The following is a 13,359-nucleotide window of genomic DNA, read 5'->3' as shown; positions in this document are numbered from 1 at the left end:
GGCGTGTCATTGCGTACTATTGCCTACAGGACGCATAGCTATCACGAATCAAAAGAAGCTCAGTGAAGACGACACCATTTTGATTCACCCGCCGCACCAGCTCTTGAGGCTGGTGTAAATTGATGACGTCATGGTTTAACCTGGTGAAAGCTTTGGTGCGTCCTGGTGAAATACGGAAAGCCGAAGCGTGCATCAGCGGTGCACCAGCCCGTCCACCGGTGAAATCTGGAAAGCGCAGGGTGATGGACAATTTGTTTGGTAACACTTGTGCATCCCACTGTACAAGACGACTCTGCTCCATCAGGGAGACCCTGGATATGTTTTCATAATATCATGATTCGATTCATACGAAGTGAACGTGTAGCATGAAAAAATAAATATCAAACATCAAAACCAAACGATTTCTAATAAAATTTAACATTACTCCTTTCCTCCCATTCATTATTTCTTGAATATCTCACATGCTTTTGGTGATTGACGATTGATTTGGTGTTTTAAGTCCACTTTATGCACAGTAAGGCTAATCAGGACTGGACCTACAGTTTAAAGTGGGATCCGGAACACTTGTGCCTCCACAGAGTATCGAACCCGTGACCCCTTGATTACAAGGAGACGACGACGGGGAGGCCGAAATATCTCACATGCGATGTATGGAAATATGACGCAAGTGGAAAATGTTATCTGGTGGGTGTTTGTTCAGGTCTTTTGGTTAGCTGGGGGATGCTCCTATGGTTTAACGTGGTTTAACACGACGATGATGAACAAATAACTGGGGATGCTTTGCGAAAATGTTTCCCACATTCCCCTCCTCCCTCACTTCGAGAACTAGTAGTGGGATCCATTAATATTATCTTGCAAATTGTCCATCACCATGTTCCTGCACTTTATTTGACCCAATAAGAGCTTCAAGAATTAAGAGAAAACTCAAAACAAGCTGTTGACAACTTTTTCACCAGCATACATAAAAATCCATCGCTTAAAAACACATAGGATGTAAGAGAAAAATTGATGAAAATAGTCATGGACAATTTGCACGGTAATACTCGTGGATCCTACTGTACACCTCCCTAAATACGAACTTACAGCCCCTTGGAGAGTTCTGGATAAACCCCTGCATCCCCACTATTACAAACTTTTTAGAATCTCCCAAAATTGAAGAATAAGAACATTTAGAAATCAATTGTTTTAACTTCGTTTATTTGATTTTTTTCATGATTTCTTTCCTCATCTTTTGAACTGCCAATTAAGTTTCTCTAGAACCCAACAGTAGGCAGCTGATTTTCAGGATTAATCACCAGATGGTACGGTGATATCACGTCAGAATTTCAACGCTTTTGTCAACTGAGCCGAATCATCTATGCTAATATGATCCTGGCAAATATTGGAACTAGGAGAAAAAAAAGAAACAGAAGAAATAACACAATATGTCTCCTGTTAATTTTTTCTGAAGTTGTGGAATTTTAAGCATGAGTTTCTCCGATTTTGGGTATGTTGAAGATGATCTAGTTCACGGGTTGCCAATATATAGTGATGGATTTGTACCTTCTAAGGAAGTCGACCTCGAGGAGGTTGAAAATGAAGACGAAATAAAAGTAGTGGATGAAATCCCATCGTTTTCAGACTTGATTCAAATTTGGAAGATAGAGGAAACTCAAATCCCTATTATCACTAAATTAACTCTACCTGAAGCTATGAAGTAAGTAAAGCATATTTAGTTAAGGCATTTCCGACCAAATCTTCCAAGAAACTACGAATTTATTTTAGAATGTTCAAAACAAGTCCAACGATTTCAAGTTTCTTGCTTTAGCACTAATCTGGAATGAAGTGTGTATAAAATATAATAACAAATTCGGAATAACTATGCATTTCTGTATCTTAACTATGAAATGAAATATATAAAAAAAAAGGAAGGCAGTTGTGCCTGATCTTCACTCGCCAAGTGTATCGAGTAGAATTTTCTCCTATGATAATAGATTGACAATAACAATAATAGTTTGTTATTACATATTAGGGTACTATTATAGTATAAGGGAAACACCTATAAATCATATTTATTACATTGCTAACGTACTATTTTGGAATGCGGAACATTTCCTAAGGTGAAATAATGCATTTCTAACTAAGATAATGTCTATTTCTTACATTTACGAGTACTTACTGTTACTTGTTATTTCGATTCTGTAACACATTATGGCGGGCGATAGCGTACTGGTTCAGGGCGCGTTGCGCGAGTGTTTTGTCTATTTATGCAGTGTTGCAACCTCGTTTACCGGAAAATACCTACTTTCGTGCCCGGATTTGAAATTATGCTAATACGTTGCAAACCATTGACGTTAGCCCCACAAACCATTGACGTTAGCCCAAAAAACCATTGTCGTTAGCCCCAAAAAAACACCATTCACGTTAGCCCCAAAAACCATTTTCCGTAAGGTTAGGTTAGGTTAAGTTAAGTTAGGTTAGGCAAGCATAGTTTAAAAAAAAAATATTTAAAAAATTTAAAATACTCGACACGTCATGTTCTAGCGAAAACGCTGCGAGGCTGAAACACTGACTATGGGGTTGCATCATCTTAACACACGGAACATTGTACTCTCGTGCAGAAAGCAAATGGCGGCAGCAGAAACAGCGTGTCGAACAGAGATTTTCACAGAAAACGACATGTTTTCGCATTAAAATGGATCAAAACTAGATTCACGAACTTGCACAACGCTACAGAAAATGATTTCCTTAAGTACTTTCTCCAGTAAATTTGAAGAAATCAGTTTCCCTTATACTATAATGTTACCCATGTTAGTTTATACTATTAGTTGTTATGTATTAGTATTACGTCTACTGTTAATTTTTTCCAGATCGCTGTCACGTCTCTTAGGATGTATGGATTTCCAGTTCGACTTGTGGTCCTTCTGGTATCTGGACATGGTAACTGAATGCTTGAAATACTTACAAGATGAATTGAAAGCGTCGACTTACGTACAAGCGGCCATGCTATCGATTATGCAATACATTGTGAAATACATCGAAGGTAAACAAACATGCAGCACAAACTCTCAAATGTCACACACATTTCAGCGTAAACCGTAGTCTCTTCTCACATAGCAATAGTCACAATATCGATTTTTTTTTAATAATGGTTATTTTGGTCTTTTCTCCATCGATTTGTATATTGTAATAACGGTAATAGTTATTCCAGTCTGCTACTAATTTATCATCGAATCTTCTGCTATATCCTAGGAGAGCGTTTAAATTTCTACCAGAGACGGCAGTGCAGATGGTGTGGAGGGTCTTGTTTGTTTCATTGGGGGAAGAAAAACACCATATAGGCTATGTGTATTTACTTAGTTTCATACATAGTGCCTCACACTATAATTACTAATATTAATTAATAATAATACCATAATTATTATTGTTATAATTTGTATTAGGGGTTGATCTAGAATTTTCCATCGGTGAGTTGTAAGGTCATATTTAAGGGGATGTAAGGGTATATTTGTAGCTAAAATGGCCATAAATTGGGTCTTTATGAAAAATTTTAGGGAGTGTTGAGGAAATATGAAGAAGGTGGATAAATCACTGAGCCATTTGCAGTTGAACCTGAGTTATAAGTATGCAAGGTGAAGAGAAAATAATACATACAACTGAGAATTACTTACAAATCAGATTTAGATACCATAACTTTGAGGTACAAGATATACGTAATACAGGTTATTTCTGTCATAACGAATCTGAAAGTTTCATTTTTAAATACATTTGCCACATTATTAGGGAACACTTTGACACTGAAATACTACCTAATTTTAAGAAAAATCGTCTAAAATAGCATTTCTTTTAATAATGACTGTGCAAAACGTGGCATAAGCGATGCGTAAATCTGCAAGTATTTCAGTTTTAATTTTATGTGGATTAGCGCCCACTTCCCGTAAATTTTAACTTCTTGTCAAATGTGTAACTTTTCCTATTTCTGTTGTCCATGGCCGACCAGTAGCATCTGAAAAGTGTCAATTATGTGACATTGTTGTAGCTTGGTTACGTACAAATCAACTGTATTTTATGAAAATTTGCGTAGTGCCTCCTACAACAAATTCTAGTTCTACAGGGTGTTCCAAAACATTATTTATTTGCAAGTGAGACGCAAAAATGCCACTGACTCATGCCGAGCGCATCCACCTGAAAAAAATTAATGGTATGGAATGCATTGACTTGCGCCTGGCTCTCGAAGGTCGCCACATTGAGCACATTATGTGACATTTCAATTCTAAAGTGACATTCCATTATGGGGACTTTTGGGATACTCTTTATGTTTATAGTATTTCATAGTCAAAATTTTATGGATTGTATCTCAAGTGCAAAATTCACTTCCTGCGTTAATTATTTATTTTTCTGTTGTATCGGGTTATTTTCAATGTGTTACTATGTAGTATATTTTGTAAAATTATTACGGTACAGGGATAGACAATACAGTAGTATTTGGTGAAGGTACATAGTGGTTCGAATCCCACTGTAGGTCCAGTCCCGATTAGCTTTAATGTGCGTAAAGTGGACTTAAAACACCAAATCAACCAACCAATAGAGTAGTATTTATAATAAAACAACATCATTAAATAATGCAACTGCAGGAAGAAATCGCACGGGCCAAGCCCTGTGAATAGGCTGGATGGAGAATAAATTCGAAGCAAAATTCGTGCTATTTTGCCATTGCGACGCTCGATTTGGGCCATTCCATGTCAAAACGACCAGTAATTTTCAACCTCATATATTTTGATTTACTTGAAATTTGGAATACTGAAAGGGCCAGAGATAGGGCAATATCCAAAGTTATAGATCCATATCTTTTGTATTTCAGAAATTACAGTGTTGCAAACTGTGCGATTTTGACACTTTTTCCCAACATCTTGTTAATTTTAAATTGCAATATTTCGGCAATCAGGACACCTATAGAAGTGTTTCAGACGGGCTTTAGAACGACCTTGAAGGGCTCTTTCACACGAGATACAGCATGCCTGTGTCAGGGTAAAAAAAAATCGAAGGTGGTGCAAAAAAAATTTGGTAGTCATTTTCTCAAAAACGGGGTTTCTAATTTCTTTTTAAAAAATTATGTCATACACACACTATTACGCAATAACTGTATAAATTTTAAGAACTAGACGCCAATGGGATCCGGGTCATGTTAGCTTTGGGTTAGGTTAGACTAGGATACAGTAGGTTAGGTAGTGCATAACAACATATATTGATAGACAAATTCCTAATATTCCTATAAAGTAAAAGACTTAAAAAAATGAAAACAATATTGTTTGAATTAACGTACATGAATATAATGTTAAAACAGCCAGTTTTTGGAAATACAGGGTGATTCAAAAGTCCGATTCCATAGGCAACAACGTTATTAGTGCACATAGCGAAAAATGGAAAGAGGGGAAAGTTGTTGAAATAGGTGATTTTCAATCTAAAGTGTTTGAATTTTCAACGGTTCGTGCACCGCTCAGACTGTACACTGGTACGAGCCTCATTGGTAGCCGAAAATGCCACATGCTTGGCTCGGAATAATGTGTGGCATCGCAATACCATACAGTACAGGGTAAATTTGTGGGACGGCGCGTTTTCCTTATGAAGAAGCACTTTTTGGGCTGCTGGGAAAGTGATCTATTCACCTAATGAACTGCGGCATAATCTCCTGAAAATGTATTAAAATATTCAAACAACCCTCGTGTGGTATACAAACACCAAGGAATATATTTTTAAAACTGTTATTAATCTGTTATTAAACTTGTGTTATTAATCAACATCAAGAATATTGTTCATGTCTTGTAATGCACCAACCGACCTTCGTGGGGAAATGGTTATCACAGCTCGCTACGACAGCAGGGGTCCTGGGTTCGAGTCCAGGACTGTCTGGGCATGGGTGTTCTTTGTGAAGTGTCCCTTGATCAATTTAATCATATTACCACTCATTCTCATTGTCGCGACCAGCCCAAAGTGGCAGAAAAGCGACTCTAAATAACAAAAATCAAATGAAATTGTAATGCACCTATAGTATAAGCCTTCACAATCGTGTTATGAAAACGGGTAACAAGGATAATTGCAAGCGAAGCGAGAAGGAAAATTTTTACATCTATTTCTTTGGAAACTTACAAGAATATTAACTTAATTTAATTTGGCGTCAATACTTACACAGGTCGCCAAAAATGAAAATAGTGCATCGCTAAGAAACGGGGTGGAAATATGGTTCAATATCAAGTACATGGTAAGACATTCAAGAATTCTTAATTTTTTTACACAAAATGTGAACCGTGAAAATTATCTACCATTATCTGTAAAAAATAATATAGGTTTTCAGTTTTCCACTCCAGCGCCCTGGTCCTGCAGTATAGAGAGCAAGAAAATTTTTAGGTTATTTATTTCGATACTGTCAATAATACTCTTTCCTTTTTTTCCCTTCTTCAGCACGCAAGCCTATGAGCTTGTGGCGCCCCTTTGGCTTGCCCCGAAGCTAATGCTGTGTCTAACCATCACTCATGTCATCCTCATTATCCAAAAGTGGAAGAAAAGTGACGTAAAATAACGAATGGTTACCCGTGTACTTCTTGTTTAGTAGTCCGTGCTGTATTTTAATTCACTACTTTTGGCCGCGGTGGCTCAGTCGGTAACGCGTCTGACTACCATGCTCAAGGTCCCGGGTTCGATCCCCGGCCGGTTCAAATCCGGAAACTTTTCTAACGGTGGAAGCGGCCCCGGCGCCCACCCAGCGTCGAATAACATGGGTACCTGGGGGAAACCCTGGGGGGTAAAGGCGGTCAGGGGCGTGATGCTGATCACATCACCCCCACTCACGACCGGATCAAGAAAGTGTGAGGCGTTACCCCACACCCCCTATACGCCTTCATGGCGTGGTGCTAAGCACAGGGGAACACTTTACTTTTTTTTTTTTACCTTACTTTTTCATCTCTCCGATATTTGTTTTAGAAGAGAAGCAACAAAGGCGGATGATTATGCCACCCACTGCCACCCCGCTTGGCGAATAATTCAGAGTAAAATTAACTTAATACCATACGACTTCCAAATAGTTAGAAAAATGACAGCCTAAGTAATTATCATCATTCAAGTATTATGTTACAAAATTTGTATATCTTTCTGACTTTCTGTGATTTTTCTTCATTTAGCTTCCACCTGCAAATGTGGAAGCTACTGCTGCTTAGGTGGCTAGGTTGGCTAGACATACAAATATAATTAATCCCTAGTCATACAGCGAATAATACTTATAATATAATCATGAGGTATGGAGAAGCAAATAACTTATCAAGAATTTTCTGTTTCTATTTGTTGTGCAGTGATTAACAAGGTGCATTACGATGCCAGGGGTCATGGGTTCGAATCCCGGTCTGGGCGTGTGTGTTCTTTATGATGGTCCTCTCATCAATTTCACATCACTCATTGTCATTTTCATCTTCACAATTAGCCAAAAAGTGTCAGAAATGAGAAGTAAAATAAACTAAATCTATTATTTATATATTCCTATATTACACCGCTTTTCTACCTCTTGGGTTAAATGCGACGATGAGGATGAATGAAGGAATGGCGATGACAGACATGATACAACCATACCTGTCCAATGTCCGAACCTTGGACCTCTGGTTTCGTAGCGTGTTATACTCAGTGGAATTCTTAGGAAGAAAAACTGTAAAAGTAGGGTGAAAAGAAGCAAAGTTGTACGATGCATAAAAAACCATGTTTAGTTCTTCTAAAACCTTCCAATTATCGAGTTCGTGTTTTAAGTCCACTGTATACACAGTAAGGCTAATCGGGGATCCGAACCACTATGTGCCTCCATCGGGTATTGAACCCGGGACCTCTTGATTGCAAGGCGGCGACGCTACCACTGTGTCATCGAGGAGGCCGAGAAAAACTTACAATTAGTCAGTAAAATTAATATTGAGGGACAAGGCCTGCAAAGAGTTCTTCCATTCGGTTGCGCGTGGTCATCACCTCGAGTCCCATAGTTTCGAGAGCAGAATTTGCTTTCATATCGCTTTCAAGTACTTCCCAAATTGTCCTCACGATGTTGGAACAGCACAGAAATTTTGGAACTAATACAAGCAGGCACATACCCAGGGAAGGGGCTCGAGGGCTGCAGTTTTTTCCCCTAAATCCTACAAATATCTGATTTTTATAATGTGTAGTAGTAATTAAATTTACTTCATTAACAGAATTAAACATCTTATATATGGTAAGTTGCAATATAGTACCAAGAAATTCATCTTCAGCGGCGCATTTACTCCTCCCCCAACCTTTTCGTCTTTAATTGGAGGCTGCCGATAAGGGATAAGCCCCTCCCGAAATCAAATTCTGGCTACCGGCCTGACCACCAACCTTGAACCTTTCGATTGATTGATAAATTGAACTGGTGTTTTAAGTCCACTTTATGCACAGTAAGGTTAATCGGGACTAGACCTACAGTTTAAAGTGAGATCCGAACAACTATGTGCCTCCATCGGGAATCGAACCCGGGCAATTTGTTGATCCTGCCGAACCAAAGACGAGAGCGTAATTATTTGAGAGTGTGGGAACTTTGTTTTATCCAGTGCCATCATATATTCAGTTTTCCACACACAAATAAGATTAATTTTAATAAATTAGAATTGTGCATATACTTTCTTATCGTCATCATTGCCATAGAAGACTCGGGTTCGCCCTTGAACTAAGATATACCGGACTCGATTCCGGTATGAACTGTATACATGAGATACCTAGCTTGAACTCATTACGCACACATTTCATATTTGCACTGTTGCCAATACTTGTAAACCTGGTTCCAGCACTTTATATCTAAAACCACGGAAAAGGGTTATAGCTACTTCTCAATTTTTCCCCAGCAAATTTACAAATCTAAAGACTAATAACATTGTTCTTGGTGTATAAGCCATTAAGCTAATGATTTCATTCTGCATTTAGTTTCCCGAATAATGGCTGTGTATTTCGCGAGAGTATATCCGTAGACTGTTGGGGGCTACAGAAGAAAATGATGTTCCTTTCCAATTTATTGATTGATTGAGTTGGTGTTTTAAGTCCACTTTTACACAGTAAGACTAATCGGTACTGGTTCTACAGTGTAAAGAGGGATCAGAACCACTATGAGCATCCACCGGGTATCCAGTGGCGCAGGAACGTTTTTCATTTGGGGGGGGGTACAACATTCAGCCCCCCATATATATATACACACATACTACTGCACCTAGAAATACATTTCGGGGGTCCAACCTAATTATAATTATAATAATTATATTTTATTTTATTAAAATATTAATTAAATATGTAAGTTAATTAATATTGTATCGTTGTTATTACATGAATAGGTAAAAGATAGTAAAAGAATAGAGATATAAAAGCATATATTCATTATCTAGCTTACGTGTAGTTAAGATCGCCAAGATTTGCATAAAAACAACTGCCCTGGCAAGGAATTTAATGTCAAATAGAAAAATAATTGAATATTTATTGAATAACAGACAAGGAGTTAGATCCAATTAACGAAAAGTAAAGTTTCTGATTAATATTTTATGGATATTATCATTAGTTGTGTACATAAATCTTTTGGAACTCTTCAAAGCCATATGAGCCAAATTCCTTGCCTTCTAATAAGTTCAGCGGAAATAATCATTCTATTTTAGAACAGCACACACGAATGTCCTGTTACTTAATGCAAAATTTGCATAACTATTTTTTCTTCGTTTTTCTTAGAATTTATGTTTTTTTTAAAACAGATTTTAAAACCAGATAATAATTCTGCAACATATAAAGCTCTGGACTTCGTTCTGGCCTTATTTGAATTTAACGGAACGGAAAATCAGGAGTTCGAAATGTGAAAATTTCGAACAAAGATACATCTATTCATTTTAATGCAGGTTGAGATTAAAGGGGATGAGGAGGATCTTGAGCCACTTATAGAGTTCCACTTCAGTTCAGTTCATTCTAATTTTAAATTTCTATAGCTGCGCATAAACATATTTAAACAATTTAGGGCAGATGAGAACCACATCCAATGTCTTTTAGAAGCCATGTATTTGATATTTACTCAGACATCTGTAGGGCGTTGTATTAAAAAAAGAAAAAAAACTGAGTTGAGATGGTTCCCGACCAACTCGTAAGAAGTTTTAACTTAGAAATATTTGTGAAACATTTGACAAAGCATTTATTTGTTATATAACTAGCTGTACCTAATGACACTCTTCAAGCACTGAAAGTACTATCATTACATATACAAAACGGAAATCCTGCAGATGTCAGAGGAAGCAAGGAAAGGCATACGCTCAATATTATTTTTTTCAATCTTTGGTGGACAATATGATGAACCGCCCAAGGTTTCCTTTCGTATGTAGTGGTATTAAATGCAGATACATGCGTGTGTTTTAGGGTGACATGTCAATTTCTCGTTTATGTGAAAATGTAAACTTTAATGTTAGCAAAAGCATGTGCGCGTCACAGTCAAAGATTTTCGCATCTACAAAAAAAATCCAAAGGACATTCCCACCTCGCCGGCCTCCGTGGCGGAGGGGTTAGCTTAGTGCGCTGCGCTTTGACGTCGGAGGTCCCAGGTTGGGCATGTGAGGCTTCATCCATTTCATGATATCATCGCCCATCCTCATCTTTGCGATTAGCCAAAAATGGCAGAAATGCGAAGTAAAATAAACCAAATAAATCAATCAAACACTCTCATCTCACTCAAAGACCTTGCGAATCCAATCCAAAATCTACCAATAGAACCTGCAGTGAGTTTAATTTATCTCGTGCATTCATCTGACTAATGTAATTTTCTTACAAATTGACTTTAGGGTTTAACTTAAAATGGCGTTGTGTTTGTGTTGCATTCGATACCGAAATTAGATTTTGAGCAATTAATGTCCAATTATAAGTATATCTAATACATAGGTAAAAATAATCCCCCCGCCGATAATATCGCTAATTGAACCCTGTTTAAATGTCTAGGAAAAATTTCATTTCACCTAAGAATTATATCGCGATGCGATGAGTCGAAAATTGTCACAGCCTCATCTCGTTTTCTGTGTGGCGAGATCCTTCTCGTTCTTGTTTGTGTTAATTTTTGTTTCGGATTCCACTCGGAAGTCATTAAAACTTATTCTAGATTCACTTCATGCTCAGATAGGCTAATCGGGACTCAATTTTCAAAATTTGTTAATATTTAGGTTTAAGTATAGTTTTCCGAACACCCCCTTACAAAGTTATGAAAATGATGGGTGAGGTACGGCGCCCACCCAGCGTCGAATAACATGGGTACCTGGGGGAAACCCTGGGGGGTAAAGGCAGTCAGGGGCGTGATGCTGATCACATCACTCCCACTCATGACCGGATCAAGAAAGTGTGGGGCGTTACCTCCACACCCCCTATACGCCTTCATGGCGTGGTGCTAAGCACAGGGGAGCACTTTACTTTTTTTTACAGCAGTACATTGTAATCCCCCCCCCCCCCCTTCCAAGTTGGTCTATAGTATCTCGTCTCGTTCGTGTAAGTATTTCGTTTTGGAAAATTCCATTTTAAATATTCAAAGAAAATGGGATCAGTCATATACCCTTCTGATGAAGATTTGTATCTTATCTTCGAATCGACGCGACCATTTCTTTAGAAAAGTGTACCTCCCCCCTTATGCAATGGAGCATTCGTCTGCAGCGTGATTTTCTGAGAGCAAATCTGATTTCATCGTTCCACACACATTTTAAACAATTTTCATCTCCTTAAAGAGGTTTCCAAGAACTTAGGTCAATGAACTACTCCTGTGCACCGTACTCCCACGAGGAGGGGAGGGGGAGAGTGGACCATGCTTCCTTATGGCCCGAGCTGAACGGAAGAAGGGAAAGCTGCGCGGGGACTTTTCGTCCAAGGTTTTTCCTTGTGGTCGGTCAATAGTACGTAGAATAAGTTTAGAATGGAAGATAATGTTTATAAGTTATAAACAACATATACTTTTTTATTGGGCGAACTGAAAATAGGTTCTTTTAACAGTAACACCTTGCGTCTGCTGTCAAATTACCAAGGGGGGGGGTACAGGGGGTACAACTCGATTTACGGATTTAGAGGGGTACAGTACCCCCCTTCAAAAATTTAGGGGGGTACAATGTACCCCTGTACGCCCCCGTTCCTGCGCCACTGAACCTCTTGATTACAAGGCGACGATGCTACCATGCGCCATCGAGGAGACCCTTGGTCCTCTTCTTTCCAAGACTATATATATATATAGATATATATACACACACACACACACACATACATATATAATGTATGTATACAGCATAGACCTATATGGTGTATAAATAGTTTGTTAATTTATTATAGTTTGATGGAAAAAATCTTACTTTTGGGCCCCCCCAAACTGATCAACCTAGCTACGTCCCTGCATGTATTCATATATCATTTTACCATTATTTTCAACATCCCCCCCTAAATTTCATTCCGCACCCTCTCAGCACCCCTATATGGTTAAACCTTGCGCCTCCGCTGTAATCGGATCCCACTTTAAAACTGTAGGTCCATTCCCAAGAAGCCTATCTGTGCATAAAAATGTATTTAAAAAAAAGCTATGTAACCTATTAGGCCTAAACATAACGAAAATATAGAAACGTAACACATTCTTGGAGCAACCTGTGGCGTTAGGCTACGGCTCAGTCCTCAACATTGCAACTCTCGTAAATAATCACACACACACACAAACTTTTGCTGAATTTTAGCATGAAGCCTTGGCCATCTTTCTTCTATTCCCAGAAGAGAACACAACCCGCGACAACATGATAGAAAGACTTCGAGCCATTGAAACGAAAACGGTGACTTCTTTGGGGGAGAAACAGGAGGCAAAAGTAGAAGATCTCGAAGGTAGCAGCGAACTCTCGATCGAAGATATAATGGCAATAAACGAGCAGGTGTACAAAGTGTAAGTGTGACGTAGTATAAGTAGAAATAGCCAGTGCTCAAAATTAATAATTTGTAGAGGGGGAAATGTTATTTTTCCATACACTGCTTGGATATTAATTTGCATTTACGTCGCTTTTCTGACACTTTTAGCAACTCGTGACTGGAAATGAGTGATGATTAGGTGTAAATGTGAAATGACACTAAACCACGCAATATGTTTTAGTCAAAAATTGTAGTGAAAATTTCAAAATCTAAATTGCAAGGCAAAGATAAGGCCATTTTCTTTTATCTTTATTATGTTTTGATTGTGGGCCGGTTTAAGAGCAATGCCAGGAAGAAATGTTGATACCGTTGATAAATTCAGAACTAAAGGATTTATTTGCCAAGGTGAAAAATGCTTTGTTGCGTCGTTTTAAACTTGTGGACGAAAAGTTACAATGGGAAAACATG

At 38.2% G+C, this 13,359-nt stretch overlaps 1 protein-coding gene across 2 annotated transcripts in view; it reads left to right on the top strand.

The window, feature by feature from the left end:
* Positions 1-1,403: 1,403 nt before the first annotated feature.
* LOC145991531 (uncharacterized) overlaps positions 1,404-13,359 on the top strand; it is a 36,774-nt gene continuing 24,818 nt past the window's right edge. The window contains exons 1-3 of one of the 2 annotated variants that reach the window (XM_083127554.1): positions 1,404-1,486; positions 2,850-3,022; positions 12,763-12,928. In XM_083127554.1, the coding sequence (XP_082983680.1) occupies positions 1,467-1,486; positions 2,850-3,022; positions 12,763-12,928 (359 nt within the window). In that variant the 5' untranslated portion in view covers positions 1,404-1,466. Of the gene's footprint in view, positions 1,697-2,849; positions 3,023-12,762; positions 12,929-13,359 lie in introns of both variants that reach the window. The other variant, XM_083127552.1, reaches the window with a different exon arrangement.

The sequence above is a fragment of the Lepisma saccharinum genome, chromosome 8, assembly GCF_977018435.1.
Source record: "Lepisma saccharinum chromosome 8, izLepSacc3.1, whole genome shotgun sequence".
NCBI lineage: Eukaryota > Metazoa > Arthropoda > Insecta > Zygentoma > Lepismatidae > Lepisma > Lepisma saccharinum.
The sequence above is the reverse complement of the archived record's forward strand: the minus strand, read 5'-3'. Positions and strand labels throughout refer to the sequence as shown.